Here is a 24,228-nt window from a genome sequence, read left to right as displayed (position 1 = left end):
TAATTAATTACATAGCTATTTCGTTTTTGCTAAAAACTGTTTCGTAATTAATTGCTAAAAACTGTTTCTTAAATTTGTTTAAAAATAGATTTTGTTGTGCTTTATAGCATTATATGTTGCTTATTTTTCAGATTCAAAAGATTGTATAATATGTGACCAAAATGAAACTTTATAATATGATAGTGAAAAATAAAAGTGCTTTATTTTAATGTTATTTCTTAAATACAATTCCAATACATTACCATTATTTCAATGAAATTTATCAGTGTTAGAATGTTCTAAAAAAGTCGCCAAAATTTTCCCAGATTTTGGAATTAAAAATTTTCCATAGAAACCGATCTTAAAATTGTCAAAATGTTGATAAGTCGCCAAATTTAGAACCATTTAATAAAAGAATTCACACTCACAAAAGCAGAAAGTTGTTTAATAGCTCTTCATTGCAAAAAATGAAATAATTTCAAAATGCTTATGTTTCACTTCTTGCTCAGAAACTCGTTATATTACAAATCGGAACAAATTATAACCCATGAACCCATTCGAAAAATAACCACATTTGTTAGTGAATCGCCAAAAATATTGCTGCAAAATGGCTAATTCACACTCAAAATGGCAGTCGTAAAAACAGGTAAGAATTTCAGATTATTAAAATTAAGGACTTTTAAGGACCAAAAATCAAATTCAAAAAACTTAAGGACCGTACAAACCCTTAAAATATGGACTAGTGATCAGAGTCAAGTGGTCAATTTAATCTGGTTCAATAACTCTATCATCATAATAAACTCAAATGCCAGCAGCGGTAATGGAAATTAACAGAGATAATAGGAACTAATACAAGGAGCAAGTGGAGGTCAGAAACACACGCTTGTCTTACACCCCAAAACAAAAATTCAGTTTAAAACTGTCTCAGTGATCTGCAGTCTGGTGACGAAATGAAAATGAGAAATTATAGTAAAAGCTGAAATTGTTAAAAACTGGGTAATTTACATAATAATAACTGCATATCTGTGAAGAATAAGTTTTTTTCTCTTTACATATTTAGTTCGTTTCTCCAACATGTTTCCTTTTCACTTTAGTTACATCTTTAATATTTTGTAAATTAAATGATTTAGTTTTCATTCCTTACATACTTTTAAAGCATAAGCATGTTTCTACTACTGCGATAGTCTACCGATTACTCACCTCCCCCAAAAAACTATACATCAAAATATTTATATATTTAGTTCAGAACAATTTAGAAACAATTATCTATAGTAAAGTTCTAACTGTATATCAGCACCCTTATAAAAACCAAAAATCACAGCACAATTTTCCTTCAGGTAACAAACAGTACTTACAGCAAATGGATTACTTGTATTTTTTGCAGCTGCTTCTCCAAGTTTGGAAAATTTAGAACAACTAAATTTACTGTGAGAACCAGCTCCCAGAATATTCTGCAAGATTCCCAAGCTTAGCACATCTTTTTTATTTTGAAGTCTGCGACCAAAAAAAAAAAAAAAAAAATTGCAAAATTTAGTGTCCATATAAAGTGAAAAATTACCACACTCTTAAACAATAAAACTGTCAAAATATGATTCAAAAATTACTTTCATACAATTGTATAATAAAGATGCCAATTCACAATAATATCATGAAACAATCAGTTGTTTTACATTTGTTTTTACAATTTATTTGTAGAAAATGTAAATAAGCTGAAAAGAAAAATACGCACATTCAAAATTTAAACAAACTACGAAATGCAGACTGTACAGAAAACATGCTGCAAAGTCTTGTCTATAAATCCTGTGCACTAAAATATTCTAAAATTTAAATAAGGAATAGCACTAATTTAGAAATAAAATACTGACCAATAATAACAGTTATTAATAGAAAAAAGCCTAAAATTAGTAAAACATTTCAATTTTCCTTTCTAACATGCTTCAAACAAACACTATTTTTTACGTTGCTTTTGATACAATGAAGCATAAAAAATTAAAAATTACCCAGCTCCTTCAGCAACAATGGCTGTATGCACACATGGAAGATCTGTCTCCACCCTTATTTCACCTAAAACATTTGCAAAATGAAAAGTCACACTCAAACATTTTTATGAATTTAAAACACTGCATAATATGAAAGAAAAATAGTATATGTCTGAAAACTTACAAAATGATTTATGAGGGTAAAAATATCTGAGAGGACATGTCCTTTTAACATTTTCAAAGTTTCCAGACAACTATTAACTCGTGAATTTCGTCAAAATTATGTCTAACAGACCAAATGAGCTTATGCTTACAAAATTTCAACAAATTTTAAATAAACATATGGAGTTCCTTTATTTTAGGATTGGCAGCACCTGGCTTTTCAAACCATTACTAATCTAAATCATTCATATATTTTTATGTTAACAAAGAGCTTACGTTTTTCAAAGTTAACAGATTACAATAGCTCTTTAAATGAATTCAGAATGAAAATATTTATAAAATAAACTGAACTTTTAAGTTTCTTTAACTGTATGTCAACCAGCCATCTAAAACACTGACGTCTTGTTCATGACATCACAGTGAAAATTTTAAAAGAAGGAATTATACAATATAAATTCTGAAATCCGGACATCCAGTATCCAGAATGATCTAAAATCCGAACCTCAAAACACCAACAATGTTTTTCGCGTAGGCTTTATGCATGCACATTTAATTCCCTCCCTCTGCGCATAATAAAACATCTGGAAAGTCCTGATTCTTAATTTCACTTCGACACTAAATAAAATACCTTGTTATTGAAGAAAAAATCATTTTAGCATAAATTTGTACTATTCGTATTTTGGCTCTGTTACTGCATATCTGCTTGGCACACATCTTAAACCGAAACACTCCACATAGATACATCATTGATCTGACGCCAACCTGATAAATCATTATTTATTATACTTTCCTTTTATCACCGTATGTTTATCAACACATGGCAACTTAAGTAATGACTCATGTTGCGATGCCTAAACAATTTTTATACGTTAGTAATTGAATAATAAAGGAGTATGGTATCCTTTTATGTTGATATTACGCTTGGCGTATAGATTTAAGTTAAATGCGCTAAAAATGTTGACAAGGAAAAATTTAAGTAAAATTTCTTTCCATACACTAAAAATAGATTTTGTTGACAATACTCATAGACCCAAAGATTATATTTAGGGCTATATGAATTAAGAATAATGGATTTGTTATTCACATAAACCCATACCCAGCGCCAGGGCTCGTATGGCCACACCGAGTCACAGAATTTAGGACCCACAGAGACTGCATCAGGCGGTAGGATACCTAGTGCTGGCCCTCAATAAAGCTTAAGTATATGTGGGAATTTATTTATTCAGAACTCTATAAGCCTTAAGCATGTGAAGATAATAAAAAACTAATACAATTCAGGTTTAATTATCTCAGTGTGTGATAGAACCAAGATGAAATTTAACGGAACAACTTGTTGTTAGTCGCCAAGCTCATGATGCACAGCCAAATATGTATAGTGATGGATAATTAAATTTCTTGATGATAGGCGCTAATTTTAAAGGTTTTCGGATATCGCAAAACAAAGGTGAAATTTTCCAATTAACGAATTTTGTAAATAAATGCGAAGAAGTGGTAATAAATGAAGATGATATAAAAGTTTTCTCATTGTGATGACAATGCTTCTCAATCATCAAACAATGAATGAATGGCGAAATCTGTAGTATGGTTCTAGATCAAGAAAATACCACTACCGATAGTGAAGAAAGTGACAGAGAAGTTACTGAAAATGAAAAGATTTCAATTGACATGTGGGTCGGAATCCTTGACACAGCAGTCACAGGACTTCAACAATGTAACTAAACAAGAGACTATGTCTGTCTACAGAATTAAAGAGAAAGCATTAGCACAAAAAATGAAGCAACTTAAACAGCTTACATTGACTGAAATGTTTAATAAGGTAAACAAATAAATATTAAGCTTTTTTTTTGCAAATTTTGATACCATTTAGATCATAAATACAATCATTATTTCATAAATTATGATTTCATATTTTTAATTTTAAAATTTCTACATGCCATCTTACTAGACTTAAACTTATGATCTAATATCCGGAATTGCCGAAGTCTTGACGTGTCCAGATTTCAGACTTTGTACTGTATTACATATCTGCCAACTTTTATGAATTTTTCATAATTTTCACAAAACTTTTCTTGTTTTATGATCTTATAAACAAAATTCATTATTTTACATACTTCAAAATTGTTTTACATGTGTAAAAATTGTACCAATCTGCATACAAAGTATGTAATTTTGGCTGCCACCAGGTTATCAGTTGCACTTATTCCCTTTTTTAATCAAAAACACGTGTTTTTCTTTTCTTCTTTTTTCCAATTGTGCTTTCCTCTGGCTTCTTATGAATATCCTGGTGGTGAAGACAAATTTTTTTACAGAAATTTTGATTATAAGTTTTTCAAATTTCAGACCTCTTTAGCAAATATGGTAAAGTTTTGTTAACGTTAATATAATGATGAAGTAATAAAACTGCATTTTGCAAAAATAATAATAAAAAAATCTTCATTTCCCTATATCATGTTTTAAGCTGTCTTAAACTTTTATTCTGGAGATTTTTTAATATAGAATAACATGCTTATAATGAGCTCTGATTTAATGAGGAAATCAGAAATAGTGGATTGGAACAATATTAAGTCTATGATAACTCACTTTTAACAAGCAATCCCCGGTTATAGCGAGCAATATTTTTGCAATTCATAAATTTCTACTGACTTCCACCTCTCCAGCTCATCTATATTTTCTTGGAAAATTTACTTTAACATTCCAAAGTCAATTGAAGATTAATGATGAGTCATAAATCCTGTGAAAACGTGATAGTATCTTTTTTCATTTTGGAGTGCGAATGTGAGGACATCCGATGATGACCTTGAGGAGATGGACAAAGGTGACAGAGATTGCTTATTGGACAGAAGTTTACTTTGCACAGGAGCGGAAGGGCAGGGGACTTGTGTGGAGGTCATTCTTTGATCTGCATTCCTAGAGTATTGCACTCATCAAATTTTATCTTGTGATGTCGAAATATAAAATTTTATCTGTTGATGAAAAAGTAAAAATTTTACAGAAATTAGAGGATGGCAAAGGACAAAAAAAATTTCCGTCATCTGCAAAATGTACGATTTATCTTCTACTGTTAAAGATCAAGGAAAAATTAATGGCTGTTTAATTAAAATAAAAATGACTGTAAACATTTGGAAAAAGCTCTTTTAAAGTAGATGAAGGTGCAACATAGTGTAGATTTTCTCGTAAATGTCCACTTTTAAAAGTTTAAGCAATGTTATCACTTCGAAGATACCTACTCCCAAGGATATTATAGCTGAAATTTCAGCTAAAGCAGATGAAAAAGTAAATAAAGCAACGACGATAAGAACGAAAGTAAAGAATTTCAAACTGAATTGTTCCAACATACCCAATTGTTTTTGTGTATGCAGAAAAACTTCAAAAATTTTTCAGAGGCAGGAGTGCAAATGGTAATGTTTTTCGGCTTAAGTTTCCTTGGAAGAAGAATAACACAAGAAAGAGATAATAAGACAAAGAGAATTAACTTTTCAATTGTAGAGAAGTAAAAAATAAAGTATATATAATATAGTAAGTATGCATGAATTTTTCACGAACCTGTTTTTTATGAGCACTTGGTTATAATGGGCATATATTATGGTCTCTTAACACTCATTATAAGTGAGTTTGATTGTATTTTATTTCTGATAAGATAATAGATGTTATAAAGCGGATTTCCCAAATTACTTTTTTAGGGAGAACAGGGAGATTCTATAATTATATTAAAATTCTTCTCTTTTATTTAATTTATACTTATTATACAAATTATGCAAGGTAATTACAACTCATATTTAAAATTATGCAAGATTTTAAAAAAATTTGACAGAAGGGTCTGAAATGATTTTTACACTTAGTAACTTATCATGTAATTAACATATGGTATAACTGTAAAAGAATGAAGAATAAATTTAACTATATCATATAATAATAATAATTAACCCTTACGTTTTTAATTAGTTATCACTCACTTCTTTTGGTAAATTTGGCAATGTAATCACTTTTTCGTTGTGACTAGTTTGTAAATATATTTTTGTGGCATGAATTATTGACTTTTTGCTGGATCAGATATAGCGAACCAAATTTATGTACCTTTGAACTTTATTGTAGTGGAGTTCAAATGTATTTATACCCACATTCTCTATATTTATCTGGTAATAAATGCTTTGCATGAGCTTCTCTTGACTGATTCCGGTTTCATTATTTTATCACATACACTAACATATTACCCCTTCCTTTTCACTAACTTTAGCCTTGCAAATCAAGACTGCAAAATTTCCAATATTGAGTAGACAGCTTAATGGATGAACTCTGCCCATCAAAGTGCATATTGTAAATATGAATAGATATACCAGTACTACACGCTCTGTACACATTTCTGCAGATAGAAATTAAGTAGTTTTACAGACCATCAATGAAAAAAATTAAGGACCTATCAGCAAGTGGGAATTAAATAAATTAAAACAATTATCTACATCCAAACTTCATTTTTGTAATAACATTCTAAGAATAAAACAGATGTCTAAGTATAGAATGGATAAAAGAAAACAGTGAAAAGAAGAGAAACTAAAGGTAATATAAAAATGTTATGAAAAAGACTTTGAGGATTAAAGGTTAAAAAAACTCAAATAAATTTTTCATCATTTTTTCAAAAAATAAGAAATTCATGCCAATGCCATAAAACTTAAAGCTACTTTTAAAAAATGAGATTAATTTAACAATGTAATTTTTAATTTTACTTTCTATGCACAGCAAAATGGAACACCCCACACCATCAGGGGAAAATAACACTCAATTTTAGGGGAAAATAACATTCAATTTTGCTATCAGAGCTCCTTTATTTTCATACTATTCACCATTTCAAATCAAAGCAAGAATACTGATAGTCAAGGCAATAAGAATATCTGCATATGTTAAACTATGATGCATGTTACACCAATTAAAATTGCTATCCGCAATTAAATGGAAAACAAATACGAATCAATAGCTTGAAATCCAGTTGGATTGATTGTCTAATGACAGTGGGATTTTTGTGAGACTAAGAAGCCTCATAAAGATATTCAATTTCTTTCAGTATTTCCGAAAATTTACATTTTTAAACATATTTTTGGCATAATTTTAAAATCTAAATTGCAATTAAAATGCATACCTCCTGAAAATTTTGTAGCTATGTCACTTCTAGAGGAACTGCTGCTCACATGAAGAAATTTGTTGACACAGTTCTGAAGATGTTCATGAGATACTCCAAGGCCAACCACCGATGTACGTGAAGTAGCAAAGTTTTCTTTTACGAACGTGTGTAACTAAAAAATTTACATTTATATGCATGTGTGTGAACATAAAGATACATTTCCAAAATTTTATCAAGCAGTACCCAATTATGCATTACATTTTGAAAATTATTTTATTAAATATTTTACTAGTTACCATATTTTAGAAGCTGAATTAATATATAACGAACATAGATAGGAGAACATACAATCATTTATTACTTTATTACCTGATAGAAACATGAATAGGAAATACTGAAAACAAAAAAATTCAACCTAAGACTCAGATGCATGACTATCATTCAAGGTGTTTAAAACACATGGCTACAGACTTGGTTATTTCTTTGAATGTTGATCCTGCACATACACTTCCATTATTCAAAACAAAGAATTTCATGAAGTTTTTTAAAATGGAGCATCGAAAAGCTCTGTAAGCATAATTTTTTTTTTTTTTTTTTGGTTCCAAAGGAGTAAAAATCTCAATTTATAAAATATTCCAATTTGAGGAAAAAAATATCTTTTACGCATTAAATTTCTGGAGATATTTAATAGTGAATTTATTATGCTGATTACTTCAATGCCTATTTGCCAAATGATACTGAAATTTTTAGACCAAACTTGGAGAACAATTACAAAACATGCTTCGTTATTAAACTTGAAGTTGATTCTGTACATGTATTAATTTTGAGGAATTTTGCAAATGCTATTCAGTGCAAACTCCGAAATCTTCACGTCCATTATCCGGAATGATCTAAAATCCGGACCTCAAAACAACCAAATTTTTTATTGTACGCTTTATGCATGTGCATTTGATTCCCCCCTCCTTGCATAATAACACATCTGGAGACTCCCGATTCTTAATTTCACTTCGATACTAAATAAAGTACCTTGTTATTGAAGAAACAATCATTTTAGCATAAATTTGTATGTTCAGTAATTTGGCTCCGTTGCTGCATTCAAACCAAAACATTCAACATAGCTACATCGTTGATCTGACACCAACCTGGCGAATCATTATTTATCATACTTATTTATCATTTCATCACCACATGTTTATCAACACATGATAACTTGAGTAAATGACTCATGAAGTGATGCCTAAACAATTTTTTTATGTTAGTAATTGAATAAAAAAGGACTATGGTAACCTTTTATGTTGACACATTAGGCTTGGCAATGATTACAGATTTAAGTGCGCTAAAAAATGTTGACAAGGAAAAATTTAACAAAAATTTCTTTCCATATGCTAAAAACAAATTTTGTTGACGATATTCATAGACCCAAAGATTACATTTAGGGCTATTTTAATTAAGAATAACTGATGTGTTATTCACATAAACCCAGAACCAGCATCAGGGCTCATAATAGACATAAGAATAATAAATAACTACAATTTAAGCTTAATTTATTGTCTCAGTGCATGATAGAAGCAAGATAAAATTTAATGGAACAACTTGCCGTTAGTCGCCAGCTCATGATGCATAGCCAAATATGTATAGTGAACGATAGCTAAATTTGATGATGATAGGCGCGAATTTAGGTTTCTGGATATCTATCACAAGACAAAGGTGAAATTTCCGAATTAATGGATTTTGTAAAGATATGTGAAGAAGCAGTAATAAATGAAGATCTTATAAAAAGTTTTTCATTGTGAAAAAGTATTTCATTGCCGAAGTCCCGATGGGTCCAGATTTCGGACTTAGTACTGCACAAGAAAGGACACAACTTTTTGTAATTAACTTCCTAAACCAAACCAATCATTGAGTGAATTTTTATTCTGGTATGAAAATGATAAGGATCAATATAATAAAGTTTGCACGTCAATTTTTAACACCCTATACATTACAGTGTGGTTATATTTACATACCCGCCAACCTTATAATAGTAAAGATTTCTGGAAAAACAATTCAGAACATGGAACACAAAATTTTGCAGAATCTCGGTAGAGCACCATGCAGCAAAAATCAGAGATGGCAAAATGTTTAGAATTTAGAAGAGGCACTGGGCAGTGGTGGCAAATTTTATAGAAATTGAGCAAGAATTGGAGAACCACAGGTTGCACCAAGCAATAAAATGCATAACACCAGCCCTGGCACCCCAACCACTCAAGGGCTAAAACCATGACCTTGTCTAACATCAACCAATATGTTGTTACTGGCTGTGGCACAAGTGTTTGAAAGAAACAGGCAGGAATCTCAGAAGAAAAATTGCATTTACAGCACACCTGCTTCTCTTTGTTGAATTTCTCCATGTCTAGATTTTTACAGAGGGGACTTTCATTGTATTAATTTATTGATTTTTTTTTTTTTTTTTTTTTTTTTGGCTGGTGGTCCAGATTTTAGACTTTAAGCTTATTTGGCAATCAGGACATTGGCAAGAATTTAAATTGTCAAAGAAGAGCTGGCCTATCATTTTTTCAACAATGCTAAAAATGAACCCATATTCCACTTTCCTGTGAGTTATCGTTATACAGCTTTCAGAATTAAGAGATCCTGTCATGTTTAGGAGTTCTATCTACTGTACGCATTTTTCTTGTGAAACTAACCAAGCAAACAAATATCTTCATGCTGTAATAATTCAAATTCCTATTACATAGCGTTAACATTTTTGCCATTCATTCCATGCTATATAATTTTTCTTTTGATCTTTTTATTATCAGCAGAAATGGAAATTTATCCAAAAATTATCCAACACTATTAAAAGAAGACTTACAACTTTCTTTCAAATTAGGATTTTCTGCATTATTTAATGCTTCACTTTCAGTGGGAAATTTTTGAGAATTTAATTACATGCAGTTTCAAAATACTGTTGAACAGATGGAAAATATTCTTTTTTTTTAAATCATTATATTTTTAATTTTTTAACAATCTCAAGTAGTTTCCAAATGATGGTAAGAAATTTGTCAGATCATTGAGTTTTTGTTAATGAAGACTTGGAAAAATTTAATAAGTCCTTGCAATATCTCTTCTATTTTCTATGGAATATGATTCTTTGAGGATGCAGTCTGTAACTGAAAACATCTCTTCAAAAGCAGAAATAAATGATAATAAAAGTACAACAAAAGGTTTTGTTTAAATCAGATGAAGAAAATGGGGGGACTCTTTCAGAGAAAAATATACTTCTCCATTCATTTTGATTTTCTTGGGAATAGGTTTATCATGACATGATTTCTTGTCTTTTTCAATAGTTTTCAACTCATTTAATTTCACTTCTTCGAGAAAAAAATTAAGTGGATCCCACTGCTTTCTTAGCCTTTCTAATGCTCTAAAGCAGCAATTCTCAACAAGTGGCACGCAAGAGAAAAATAGTGATACACAAAGCAACAAAGTACCTTTAACAATCATATTCAAAAATTAATAAATACCCCAATATCCTGTTCAAGTTTCTTCTCCAACACTTATAAATTTATGCGATTTGAGCTTTATTCAAAGTTAATAGCCACTCGTAGACGTTAGCTAAATAATCTGTTTTTATTTTCACAAATATTCTTTTAGCCATAGACATAACAAAAGTTGTCATAAATCTTGTTTTAAAAGGAGTAATAGTTACATTGTAGGATGTTGTATTTACTAATAGCAGAATGTTGTATTTAATAAGAAAAAATATAGCTTCCTATAAAAAGATAATAGTATCACATTAATTCTTTCAGAGTTGATCGATTTATTTGCATGCCTCACTGTACGTTGCCACCATTTCTCAGCTCTATTTTCAATTAGAATCATTTTTTTTACTTCGATTTGCTGTCTGTAACAGGAGGTATTTTGTCATCTTGTTGCTTTGAATTCCTTAATTTTCTACACCATTTGAGAATCCCTTATTTCTGAAGAACTCATTATATATTGTGCATTTAAATAAAATAGTAAAACAAAACTAGGTTTACAAAATGGAAAAATGGCTAGGATTGACAAAGCAGAAAAATGATGATTCACAAATAATGATCCAGGACACTACTAGCGCTAAGAAAATTGAAAAGAAATGAAAAATTGTTTATGAAAAATATAATGAGTTAATTATCATTTGGGTTTCCTTGGAACTGAGATGAATAGACCCTTAACCTCAATGTATTGTTTGCAGTTAACTATGATCGAATCAAAGTATGAAACCATCATTTCTTAAAACACATCTTGAAGCACGTTAATTTAAAGGATATATCTGAAAAATATTTTGGGATTAAATTATTGGAGTTCAAAAATAGCAAACAATTAATGATTTTTTAAAATTTAAATAGCAAACAAATAATGATTTTTTTAAATTTTTCATTATAAATTTAAGTGAAAAAGCTTTGGAAGCTAGTTACCTAGTAAGCCCAAGAATTGCCAAGTCTGAACATGCTCATACTATTAGAGAAAACCTTACATTACCAGCAGCTAAAAACAGTATTTTACTGTTTTAATATTATTCAATGAAGCAGCATTTTTACTGTTTTAATATTATTCAACGAAGCAGCTAATAAAACTTAATAATATTCTGTTACCAAATAATACAGTAAGTTCGCTAAGTCATGAAATAGCAAATTTCATAAAAGAGACACTTATTCAAAAACAAAACACGGTGAATATTTTGCATTGCAACTGGATGAAAGTACTGATATAATGAACTTTCTTCAATTATTAATTTACATACGTTTCGAAGAAGATAAACAAATTGCCAAAGAGTACTGATTTTGTGAATCTTCATGATAGAGCAACTGTAAATGAAATTTTCAAAGTAATTCACAATGTTGTTCCTTGAAATAAGTGCATTGCCATATGCAGTGACGGAGCTCGGGCTTTAACCTGTTCAGTACGGGCGTGTCATATACACATCAGCAGCAAATGTTACCTCACGACCGGGTGTGTCATATTTAAATCGCCATCGAGTTAACTCCATGGCCGGGCGTACCACATTTGACTTTTTAAAAAGAACATTTAATTAGTATTTTTTATTGCCACTAGATGTAGCTGTATGTCTGTTATGGTAAAATATATCGAAAGTTATGTTATGTTTACCTTCATTTCTATTTAATGTTTTTTATTTTGGGGATTTTGTTTCGGTGATTATTACAATGAGAGTGAGATTCGTGGATGGGTGTTGAGCAATGTAATGACTCTTTAACTGCGTCGTTTGATGTAAACAAATGGCAAACGAAAGCAGTATTTAAACATAGAATACACACAAATGCTAATTTGTTAGTGTTGAGTAATGTAATGGCTCTTACTGTGTCATGTTATATAAACAAATGATCATGTTCTCGATGCTCTGGAATACTTTTAATTTATCAATTTTTCTCCTTTTTATTTAAATTTCTTTTTCTCGTTATAGTGGAGTAGATGTTCTATTATTAGAGACTTTTTTATTAGTCTGAGTTATCCAGCATCGAGACGAATATTTTTTATTGCTTAGCGAAAGGCTTTTTTTTTTTTTTTTTTAATGGCAAAACAAAAGCAGTATCTGACTGGAGAACATATACAAATGCTAAATGAGTCAAATTTGCTGAGTAAAATAGCAGCAGATATTATATTCCTGTGACCACGCAACGGTGGTCTTCGCATACACCCATATTTCAAAGAATATCATACACTGTCTCATTTTGAAATATTGCTTACTTTTCGTTGTTCGCTCCTTGAATTTTTATGAAAGACAGTTTTAATATTTTTAAATTCTAATTGTGTGTTGTGTTAAATAAAATCTGCAATTGTTTGGATATTTTTCCATATATATTTATTTGTGAGATAAGGGGAAAATTATATTATTCTAGAATGAGTATTTTTATAAAATTTTTAAGGAAAATATAATAAAGCTTTAAAATTAATTCTGACAACTACCTGAAATGATAATCTCAATCTTGTCATAATGTACCAAAAACTGGAACAATTGGATAAAAAATTTAATTTATACGAATTTTTCTCAAAGTTAGGCTTAGCAGTGCAAATTGCCCATCCCCAAAAGACGACGCATCCGGTTAACACACCGTCCCATGATAATGCTTAGGTAACAGAGATGCCCGTCATGAACGGGTCAAAAGGAAAACATTCCGGTGTTGTTTCTCAAATAAAGAAAGTTGCACCTGAAACAAAATTTACTCACTGCTCCATTCACCGTGAACCTTTAGTCAAACCAACAATCTCTGAAAACCTGAAAATCGTAAATTTTAAATGGCAAGTTTTAAATTCAAGAATATTTATGATTCTACCACAACTGATGCTCAGTGAATATGAAACGCTTTTGTTACATACCGAAGTAAGGTAGTAATCCAGAGGCGAAGTTTTAAATTGTCTTTTTGAACTTCGACCAGAAATTCAAATTTTCCTCTGTGATTCAAAATTTTAATTGCAAAAATATTTATGTAGGGATTTTTGGTTGGAGCGTTTAGCATATTTAACCAATATTTTTGGAAAGCTAAATGAATTAAATTTAGGATTACACAAACAAAGTGTTAATATGTTTACCATTAAAAGATAATATAAATGCAATGATAAATTATAAAGCTCAAGATATAATCAAAGAATTGCAAAATACTATTTTAAACTTTTTTACCACTTTTAGAAAATTGCCTAACTAAAAACAGTTTCAAAATAAAAGAAGAATTTGCATTCAACATTAAAAATGATTGCTTTTCAATGATAAATAATTTCAACATGTATTTTCCCAAGAATTTTGAAAAAGAAAATTGGATTAGAAATCCATTTTTCTCAAATGTACCTGGAATTTTATCTTGTGAATTAAAAGAACAATTGATAGAAATTTCCTGTGATTGAACACTAACTGAAGATTTCAAAAATATAACACTCTTGTTAATTTCTGGCTGAACCAAAAAAAGGAATTTAAAGGCATTTCAAATAAAGCTATTAATTTTTTATTGCCTTTTCACAACCTATTTGCATGAACAAGGATTTTCTTCCATGTTACATTTGAAAAATAAATACAGTACAAAGTCCGTAATCTGGACGTCCATTACCTGGAATGATCTATAATCCGGACCTCAAAGCCACAAACTTTTTTTTTATATGCTTTACACATGCACGTTTAATGTATAACGGACAGCATAAGCTACGCTAAAATTATCTTTACTGATTCTAAGGTATTTCAGTTAATGTTGCAGATTGCGCTGTTCCTTAATCTTCTAATTGGATTCGGCTTATTATTTTTTGCAGACTGTTAGAGAAATTTTATAAAAATTAAGCTTGAACTTTCAATTATGTCAAAAAGAGTTTCCAATTCCGGAGCTGCAAAAGGATCTACAAAAAGAAAGCATGTTTTGATGTCCATCAAACAAAAAGTGGAATTGCTGCAAAAAATGGATAAAGGCATATCTGTCTCAAAATTATGCGAGGAGTATGACATTGGAAAGTCAACTGTATATGACTTAAGCAAATAGAAAAAGGAACTTCTTAAATTTTTTGTGGATTGCAACACCCCACTTGCAATGAATAACAGAAAAGGGATTCGTTATGCAAAAAGTGACGATCATGACAAGTGATGATTGAATGGGTCAGACAGTGTCGCAGCAAGGGCTTGCTATTGATGGGTCCAATGCTAATGGTTCAAGCCAAAATATTTCATGAAGAAATGAACTTTGAGTGCACATATTCGACAGGTTGGTTAACCAAATTTAAAAATCGACATGGTATAAGACAATTAAAAATTTCAGGAGAAAGAGCTTCAGCTGATGCTGAAGCTTCTGAACAATGAATTTATTGAACTCATTACTAATGAACAATTATCTCCAGAACAAATTTACAATGCTGATGAAACTGGTCTTTTCTGGCAATATGTACCGTGGAATACCTTGGCAACCTCTACAGAAAGGGCTCGAACTGGTGTCAAAGATTCCAAAGCGAGACTAACAATTTTAGCATGCACAAATGCTGCAGGAACGCATAAGTGCAAACTTTTCGTAATTGGAAAACATGCACGACCTCAAGCATTTAAAGGAATAACGATTTTCCCTGTTATATATCGCGCAAATAAAAGAGCATGTATGACATAAGCGTTGATGAATGATTGGTTTGAAAATCTTTTATACCCGAGGCTCGGTGACATTTGAATTCGGTTGGTTTACCTGATGACTTAAAAACAGTCCTGATTGTAGACAACTGTTCGGCACATACTTCATTTAAAGTTTTAGTGAAAGATAATGTATCCATATTATTCTTCTCTCCAAATTGTACATCTATCATTCAGCCTATGGATATGGGAATAGTGCACGGGCTGAAATGCAAATATAAAATAGCATTTTTAAAATATACGCTATATTTCATATTTCTTGAACAATGGAAAGACTATTCTTGACCTTCTTGACATTTTTTAGCATAAAATCTGCTGCGTGGAGCATCGCAAGATCATGGGAGGATGTGTCTCCAGATACGTTAAAAAATGCTTGGCATAATTTATGGCCAGCTACCATATTTCATCGCGAGGACGATGAAGATGATAGCCACGAATTTGAAGGTTTACGTACATCGCAAACTAAAGGTGAAATTTTCCAGTTATTGGATTTTGTAAAGAAATGTGAAAAAGCGGTAATAAATGAAGATGATATAACAGAAGTTTTTCATTGCTAAGACAATGCCCCAATCATCAATCTATTAACAGATGGCGAAATCTGTAGTATGGTTCACGATCTAGAAAATACCGCTTCCAACAGTGAAGAAAGTGATAGAGAGGTTATTGAAAATGAAAAAATTTCGATTGACAAGTTAGTCGGTATTCTCGACACAGCAATGGAACTCTGTAACTGAACAAGAATGTTTATAGAAGAGAGAATTAAAGAGAAAGTATTAGCACAAAAAACGAATCAACTTAAACAACTTGCATTGAAAGAAATGTTTAATAAAGTAAACAAATAAATATTAAGCTTTTTTTTTTTTTTTTTTTTTTTTTTTTTTTTGTAAATTTTGATACCCTTTAGATCATAATTACTCTTTATTTCATAAATTACGGTTTCATATTTTTAATTGTATAATTTCTGCATGCCATCTTACCAGATTTAAATTAATGACCTATAATCCGGAAAAACCTCTAATCCGGAATCGCCGAAGTCCTGACAAGTCCAGATTACGGTTTTTATTTTGTATAGAACAAAGTTAAATTGTATCCTAATTTGCAGTTAAAACTAAATAAAATAAGACCAGACATAAAAAAATTGATATCTTTTAAAAAGACCCAAATTTCGCATAAATTTTAGAATTAAACTATTATAACTTAAATTTTTATAATTAAAATGGTAAACCAATTTTTAATATTTTTATGTGTGCACATTTAATACAAATAGCCAACAGGTTGTGCAGATAGCTATATATATATATTAATATTTTTATTGAGAAATCGAAAAATAATCATTGTAAAATGTAGTGGTGGTACTAAGGATTTTCAGTTTTTATTTAGATGGTACGCTTTAGTCAAAAGGTTGAGAATTGCTGCTCTAAAGGATCATTCACAATGGGATTCATGTGAGCTAATGGAGTCGGTTTCATGTAAAGGGTTTTGTAGTAGTATCAGATGTGCTAGATGTATGTTAGATAAACCCCAAAGTGAACGGCTCTTAACAAGTGCCTGCTACATCATGTGCACATACTTTGATATTTTTTGTATTTCTAACCTCTCTGAAGCTGCTACAAGTTGTTAAAGTTCTGTTTTCTTTAAGTAACAGATACATTTCACTAACATTTGATTCATGTTTATTAGTAATGCAGAAACTGTTTTCTGCTGCCAAATTTACTAAATGATTGTACAATAAACAATAATTAATTACTTTTGTGTTCCCACCAGAAAGGTTGCTACACCTTTTTAATAATAGTCATAATAGGTGTTATTATCTGCTCAGAAACACAGTTTAATATATGAATATTTAATTTATTAAATTCATTAATAATCATCATTCAAATATTCTGACATGTAGAATTCCCAAATAGAGTAAGAAGACATAAAACACTTTGCAAAAATCACTTTTTCCACCATGAAATACTGAAAAATTAATTATGCCTACAAATGTTTCAAAATGGCCCCAAGTATTTCCCTTATGTGATTCTCGAGCACAAAGAAACTATCCTCGTACTCTGATTTAGAATACTCACAATAACATATTTACTCATTCCACCAAACAAATTTTATCAAACAATGTACAAGCAATATTTGACTCTATGTGACACATTTTACAAATGTCAATTCATATCAGCTTTTCAGGTTGGCTTGAAAAAATTTTAGGGAAAAAACAAACATGGAAGTTAGATATTTTAAAACAAGAAAATGGGAAGAGATAGACATTTCAATTTTATGCAATTTTATTATAATATCAGACCTTTAATGATATCACAATAATGGACAAAACAATCTTGAAGAAATTTGCTCATTATCAGCTCAAATGCTGCCAAGCTAAATTCGTTTTAAAGCTGGTAAAATGATGATTGATTAAATGCCAAAATCGTTTATTGATTAAATGCCTGCGTAACACAATAAGAAGTGAAGAAATGCTCTAACATTTTTTCCCTCCTTCTGAGAAAAACTGAATTTGTCCAAAGAGTTAACGGAAAATATATTTCTCTTCACTGTGTGACCTGAGAGTCCCCTACAATCATAAAAAGTAAGTTAAAAAAATATATGCTTGGTAACAAATTGCCATCATAGAATGATTTTTAGCATCTTAACAAAAATAATGGAAAATCCACACACACACGCACACACACACACACACACACACAAAAAAAAAAAAAAAAGAGTGAGAGAGAAAGAGATGAGAAAGATCTCAACTATAAAATCACATAAAACTGCAGAGGTTTTCCATAAAAATTCCGAAATTTTAAGTGGGACATATTAATTATAATGACCCTACCCAGATCTACACAGAGGCTATTTAGTTGACATATTTCAACATTTTGTTTCATACATTTCACTGAAACTTGGTAAATAAGTTATATGCACCATACAGGAATCGTAAACTGCAGTACAAAATAATAGTTCAAGTTTTGACCACTATATGACACTTGTCATGCAATCTAGAAAGGAGGTTCTTCATACTAGATACTCTTAAAAATGCCAGTAGCCAACATCATAAAATCATTCAAATTTTTTAGAGAAGATAGATTATGCTTTATTGGTTAATTGTTTTGTCAGAACCGCAGTAATAATTTAGCTATATTGGAAGAATATCAATGTGCAAAAGGCTCGTGAAAAGGTAAAATGGAAAAAATGTTTGAGAAAAATTATTACTAAATTTGAAGAGACTGGGCAAAGGTATGAGCTTCCAGGAAGAAAATGGAAACAGATTCGAGATTAAACTGATAGGACTCACTGTTATCGTTGACAGAGTGTCCTGTTCCTGACAGCACCCAGATGCTGTAAGTGGTCTCATGTGATCCCTTAATCTATGGTATGAAAAGTTCTGTAATCCATTTTAAATTGGTATCTATAAGTTGCAAAAGCTACAACCTCAAGAAACACAACAATGCATTCATTTTGTTTGTTGGTTGATTTTTGGCAAAAATAACTATTGACATTTCCTAGTCCTGGAATATTTTGTGGTTAGACAAGGTGTATTTTGGCTTAGATGGAAAAGTGGCTACTTAGAACAGTATCAAATGGAATACTGCAAGTCCTCATGTTGTACATGAACAAACTTAGGATTCTGATAGTGATTTGATGGTGTTCTTATTGCTGATTTTGTTCTTAGTTCTTTTTAATTTGGGGAGAAAACTCTTCAAGGCTATAAAAAGTGTACTGTCCATTACTGCAAATTCAGTGCCTATTACTATAAACTTAACAGCAGCAAGTCATTACTATCTTACAAAAATGTTTGGAGACAATTGTCTTCAAGTACAACACCCCATAATGGCCAATAAGTAAAATAACTTCTTTGTATTATGCTCAAAGGGCTTTTTTATGTTTCGCATGTGACCTTTATTTATTAAATATTGTTCTTTGCACTTAAACCACATAAAATTCAATTCAACAGCAATATCACAAAATATTCAAAAACACCATATCTTTAGAACTTCTGATATAAACAGTCTTGTGCACTGCATATAAAAATGTATTTTTCCGTGCAGTGTTGCCACTGCTTGCTTTGAAATCACTGAGTTTGTTAATAAAAAATTAGTTAAAATTTTACAAAATATGAAATAGATAATTAAATTCAAAATTCTGGCTGACAGGTGCCCATGTTCAGGTGGAGGATTACATTATTCAAAATTAGACGCCTCTAGATACCATCATTTTTTCACAATATGAGAAACATTAACACATTCCTACAGAATCATCATTATTTAATTTTTTTAAATACAGGGTGATAATGTTTGGGGGCAACAATTTAAAAGTGCTGTGCCATTTATAGTGAACAGAGACAAAATGCTATTTTGAGTTTAATAGACCACCTGAACTAATGCTCCTTTGGGCTAAAACAAAGTTAAAAAATTTATTGCTCAGAATAAATATAACTTTTTATTAGAAACATTCATCACTACACTAAGCTCTAAAAACTGTCTTGGTTCCATATTTAGCACTCTGATACTAGATCAGCAAAAATTACTTTATTACTTTTTATATGAAGATGCAACTTTTCTCACACAAATCAAACTTAAATCTTTTCTCCAGAGTAACTACTCTCCGTAACACTTCAGACCTGCGTAACTTAGGATAGATATATATATTCCTGCAAAGGACGCACCTAACAGTTATTTTAAGTTCATAGATAATATTTATCTTGGATAAAGTGACCACACGTCCCGATTTTGGCGGGACAGTCCCGCCGATTTTTAAAAATGTCCCGCTTTTTAGAAAACATCTGCATTTATTTTAAATGTACTGTAAAAATATATTACCTATTTTTATTAATTTTATAGTGAATATAAAGAAATAAAAAAACACATAAAACGCATGCAGAGTAAACTAAATTAGGCGATGTAATGAGTTAAGATTTATTTGGTGGTGTTCGATCATTGTCGTTACGTCACGTCAAGGAATATGTATTGTTAACGGAGGAACAGCTAGCATTAGCTGAAGGGCTATTTGCTTTCCACACCATAAACCACAAAGTCTCAGATCAATTGCCTATATGTCGCAAATGATAAAAAAAATTGCACATGGAAGGATAAAAACCGAAGCAATTATTTGTAATGTTTTTCATCATATTTGTTTTCACGACTCCAGAAAGAATTAGATAAATGCACATTTATATCCATACATTATGATGCTTCCAACTACAAATATTTAAAATTATTTCCCACAATTGTTAGACTTTTTGATCCAGAAACAGGAATTAAAATTAGAATATTAGATTTTGTTTCATTGCCAGATGAAACTTTTTTTTATCCAATGGCAGACTGTGAACAGTTACAGTTTTGTAACAGAATCCATTAATCTATACTAAGGCCAGATGTGGTGGTCTCTTTACTTTGGAGACACCTAATAGGTGAGCCACCATTGCCTCCTATGAAGGGACGGACAGTTACAACCATGCCGCCTCCGGGATTCGAACCCAGCCTTTCGGATTCGCAGTCAGGGCCCCCTAACCACTATACTGTCTGGGTGGCTGCCATATGATACTCCACAAATAATTTTTGATCCAATAAACACTATTTTAAAAAAGAATAATTTGAAAAATAAAATTATTGCCTATTGTGAGGCAATAATTTTATTGTTGGCACTAATGCAAATTTTGGTGGAAAAGCTAGAAGAGGGATCAATAACGTTTTTACAAAACTTAACGAACGTTTGAACCAAAAAATTATTCGAGTAGGTTGTGCAGCACACATTCTACACAATACTATTTATTCAAAAAGCATCTGACTTACTTCCAGTGAATGTTGAAAATATTGCACAAATTTATTTGTATTTATATACTATATATATATATAATGTGTGTGTCGAAAGTTTGAAGGATTTTTGTGAAAGCACACAAATTGAATATAAAAGAATTATTGATTACAGCAAAACACGATGGCTAGCTCTTTTAGCAGGTGTAGAAAATATTTTTAAAATATACAAACCATTAAAATCACACTTTTTATCACAAGATAAATGTCCAAGAATATTGCAGCTGTTTTTTGAAAATGACATATCACAAATTTGTCTTCAATTCACCCACAACCAAGCTACATTATTTCACAATGCTGTGAAAATTATTGAAAGGGACAAAATTTCAATTACGGAAGTGTCAAATGAAATCAATAATTTAAAACCAAAATTTCAAGAAAGAATTTATAAGGATTACTTTCTTTTAGTTTTTCGGAAGGACATCACTAGGTTGGAAGAACAAGGTGCCATATTAAACTTACTGTTGTTCTGAAAGAAGTCGGAAATTTTTTATAATAACTGCTTGGAATATCTTGAAGAATGGACAGTTCAATTCGAGGATATTAAAAACTTTCATTGAGTGACATTAAAAAAGGAGATTTTATGGGAATATGTGGAAAAATCTTTTTAATATATTAGTAACCATTTTCTGAAAAATAATATTTGCGAAAATGATATTTTTGATGAGATGTCATTGGTAAAAAAAGCTCGTTACTGATGAAAAAATTAAATGTTGGTTGTCTGCAAATGTGGAAACAGACAAAAAATGGACGGACTTATTCCTTCATTTTAAACAGAATAATATTCCATATGAAAATATTTTGAAAATTGTAGAACACATTCCATTTGTCCTGCTTAGTCTAAATGAAAATGTGGTCACTTTAATCTTGGAACAAGCTACAAACTGATAATTTTCACACTATATTTAACTCTGGGAGCTTGAAAATTTTTTTATGACTTACAAAATTGTAAAAAATCTACGACATTCTGCCTTAATACGATGTAATATATTAGTAGTTTTCTATCATACAGGGTTCGTACCCATTTCTGCACATGGAAATTAAGTATTTTTAAGGACCGTTAATGAAAACAATTAAGGACCTATCAGCAAATGGGAGCTGAATAAATTCGATTAACTTCATGTCTGAACTTTACTTTTGTAACAACACTCTAAGAATAAAATACATTTGTAAATAAGATGTATTCTTATTAAACATAATTTAATAAACATAACTACAAAACAAATTTGAGAGTAAAATCCACTTGATAAAATTTACGAAGTAGCATTAAATATTTTACACATATAATAGTTGGACATATCAGAAAAAGATTAGGGACATTTTATTTACGTTTTACTAACAGTTGGCTTCATGCTGGTTTTTTCTTTTATGTCTCATTTTGCCCCATACATAGTCTAGAGCAGCGGTTTTCAACCTTTCGACTAATGCGAACATAAAAAATATATCATTAAAATTGGGTTACCATTTTTATTATCAAAATTTAAGTTATAAGACTTTAATTCTAAAATTTAGTCCAAAATTTGGGTCCATTTAAGAGAGACAAATTTCTTTGTGTCTGGTCTTACTTCACTTAGTTTTACCAAGAAATTAGGATCCACTTTTAATTTTGTTGCACATTTAATTTTTAAATATAACATGGAAGAAATTTCTTGTTCACACAACTAGGTTGTGCGAAAAGGGAATAAAAAATTAATAGCTTTATTTGAAATGCCTTTAAAGCTATTTTTCGATTCAGATAAACGTTAACAAGTGTATTATTCTTTAAATCTTCAGTTTGAGCACAGGAAATTCTCTATAAATCTTTCTTTTTCTTTACAAGATTTTTGAATTTAATAGTTAAAAATACTTCCACGAGTAAAAATATACCATCAGTGGTACACGTACCACCAGTTGAGAACCCCTGGTCTAGAGGTTTAGTAAATATCAGGTAGATTTTATGTCAAATCATAACCAGCATGATTCGTAACAGAAGACTGGCTGTTGCTGGTGCTGCTGCTTGCCTAGAGAGACCTGTTGATCAGAACAAACCTGAAAGCTTGATGTAGGCATGGTTGGCAAATTTTGAAATTTAGTTGTGCTCCGTATGTCTGATGCAGTTAAGTGTTATAGCTTCATGTAAAGTTTCTGGGATTGTAAGCCAGTTAATATATTTTAAGGTTCCAATAATCCACTAATGCATCAGAAGTGATAAATTGATTTATATTATTTTAAGTCTCACTAGATGCAGAGAATGAGTTTTGCATTAATTTTAACATTTTTGTGCTGTATCTTGTAACCACAGCACGGATTAATGAAATGCTATAACTTTAAAAAAGCATAGATAACTTTTAAAGGTGAGCAGTTAGTTACAAATAATTAAATTAGGTAGTTTAATACCCTTAGTCGTTATAGATTTACGTGACCACTATTACATGTTATTTATTTTTAAAAACATTTGCTAAAAAAAGCACTATTAAAATCACAATTTAATAACATTTCAGAGTTTAAAACGCATGCAATTTATGACACTGATTCTTAAACGGTATTAGGATAACAGCACATTAAAAGCTACAAAACAGCGTCTTTTTAATTTGAAGCCTTCCCAGACATTTTGGCCTAATTTATATCAATTTTCTTCTCTTTAACCCATTCGCGACAGGCCCTTTTGTTACCAAAGCATTCTCTTAAGACGGCGCGTCCTGTGGGGACGGGCAATTTATGCCGCTAAGTCTAACTTTGGAAAAAAATTCGTATAAATGAAATTTGTCATGCAATTTTTCCAATTTTGGGTACATTATGAGAAGAACAATCAGGTAGTCATCAGCATTAATTTTAAGCCTTTCTTATTATATTTTCCTCAAAAATTAAAAAATAATCATTCTGGAATAATATAATTTTTACCTTATCCCACAAATAAATACATATGGAAAAATATCCAAACAATCGCAGATTTTATTTAGCACAACATACAATTAAAATTTAAAAATATTAAAACACTCTTTCATATAAATTCAACAAGCAAACAACGAAAAGTAAGCAATATTTCAAAATGAAACAGTGTATTATATTCTTTGAAATATGGGTGTACGT

The 24,228-nt window shown here is 30.6% G+C and overlaps 1 protein-coding gene across 1 annotated transcript in view; it reads right to left on the bottom strand.

Annotated features, from left to right (window-relative positions):
- Nucleotides 1-24,228, bottom strand: part of UQCR-C2 (Ubiquinol-cytochrome c reductase core protein 2) — a 119,998-nt gene that overhangs the window by 39,345 nt on the left and 56,425 nt on the right. The window contains exons 8-10 of the mRNA XM_035359231.2: nt 7,252-7,405; nt 1,980-2,043; nt 1,335-1,473 (exon numbers count right to left, since the gene is read on the bottom strand). Coding sequence (XP_035215122.2) covers nt 1,335-1,473; nt 1,980-2,043; nt 7,252-7,405 — 357 coding nt within the window. The remainder of the gene's footprint in view (nt 1-1,334; nt 1,474-1,979; nt 2,044-7,251; nt 7,406-24,228) is intronic.

The sequence above is a fragment of the Stegodyphus dumicola genome, chromosome X1 (genome assembly GCF_044657685.1).
Source record: "Stegodyphus dumicola isolate Sdum_Otavi_A_Nest chromosome X1, ASM4465768v1".
Lineage (NCBI taxonomy): Eukaryota > Metazoa > Arthropoda > Arachnida > Araneae > Eresidae > Stegodyphus > Stegodyphus dumicola.
The sequence above is the reverse complement of the archived record's forward strand: the minus strand, read 5'-3'. Positions and strand labels throughout refer to the sequence as shown.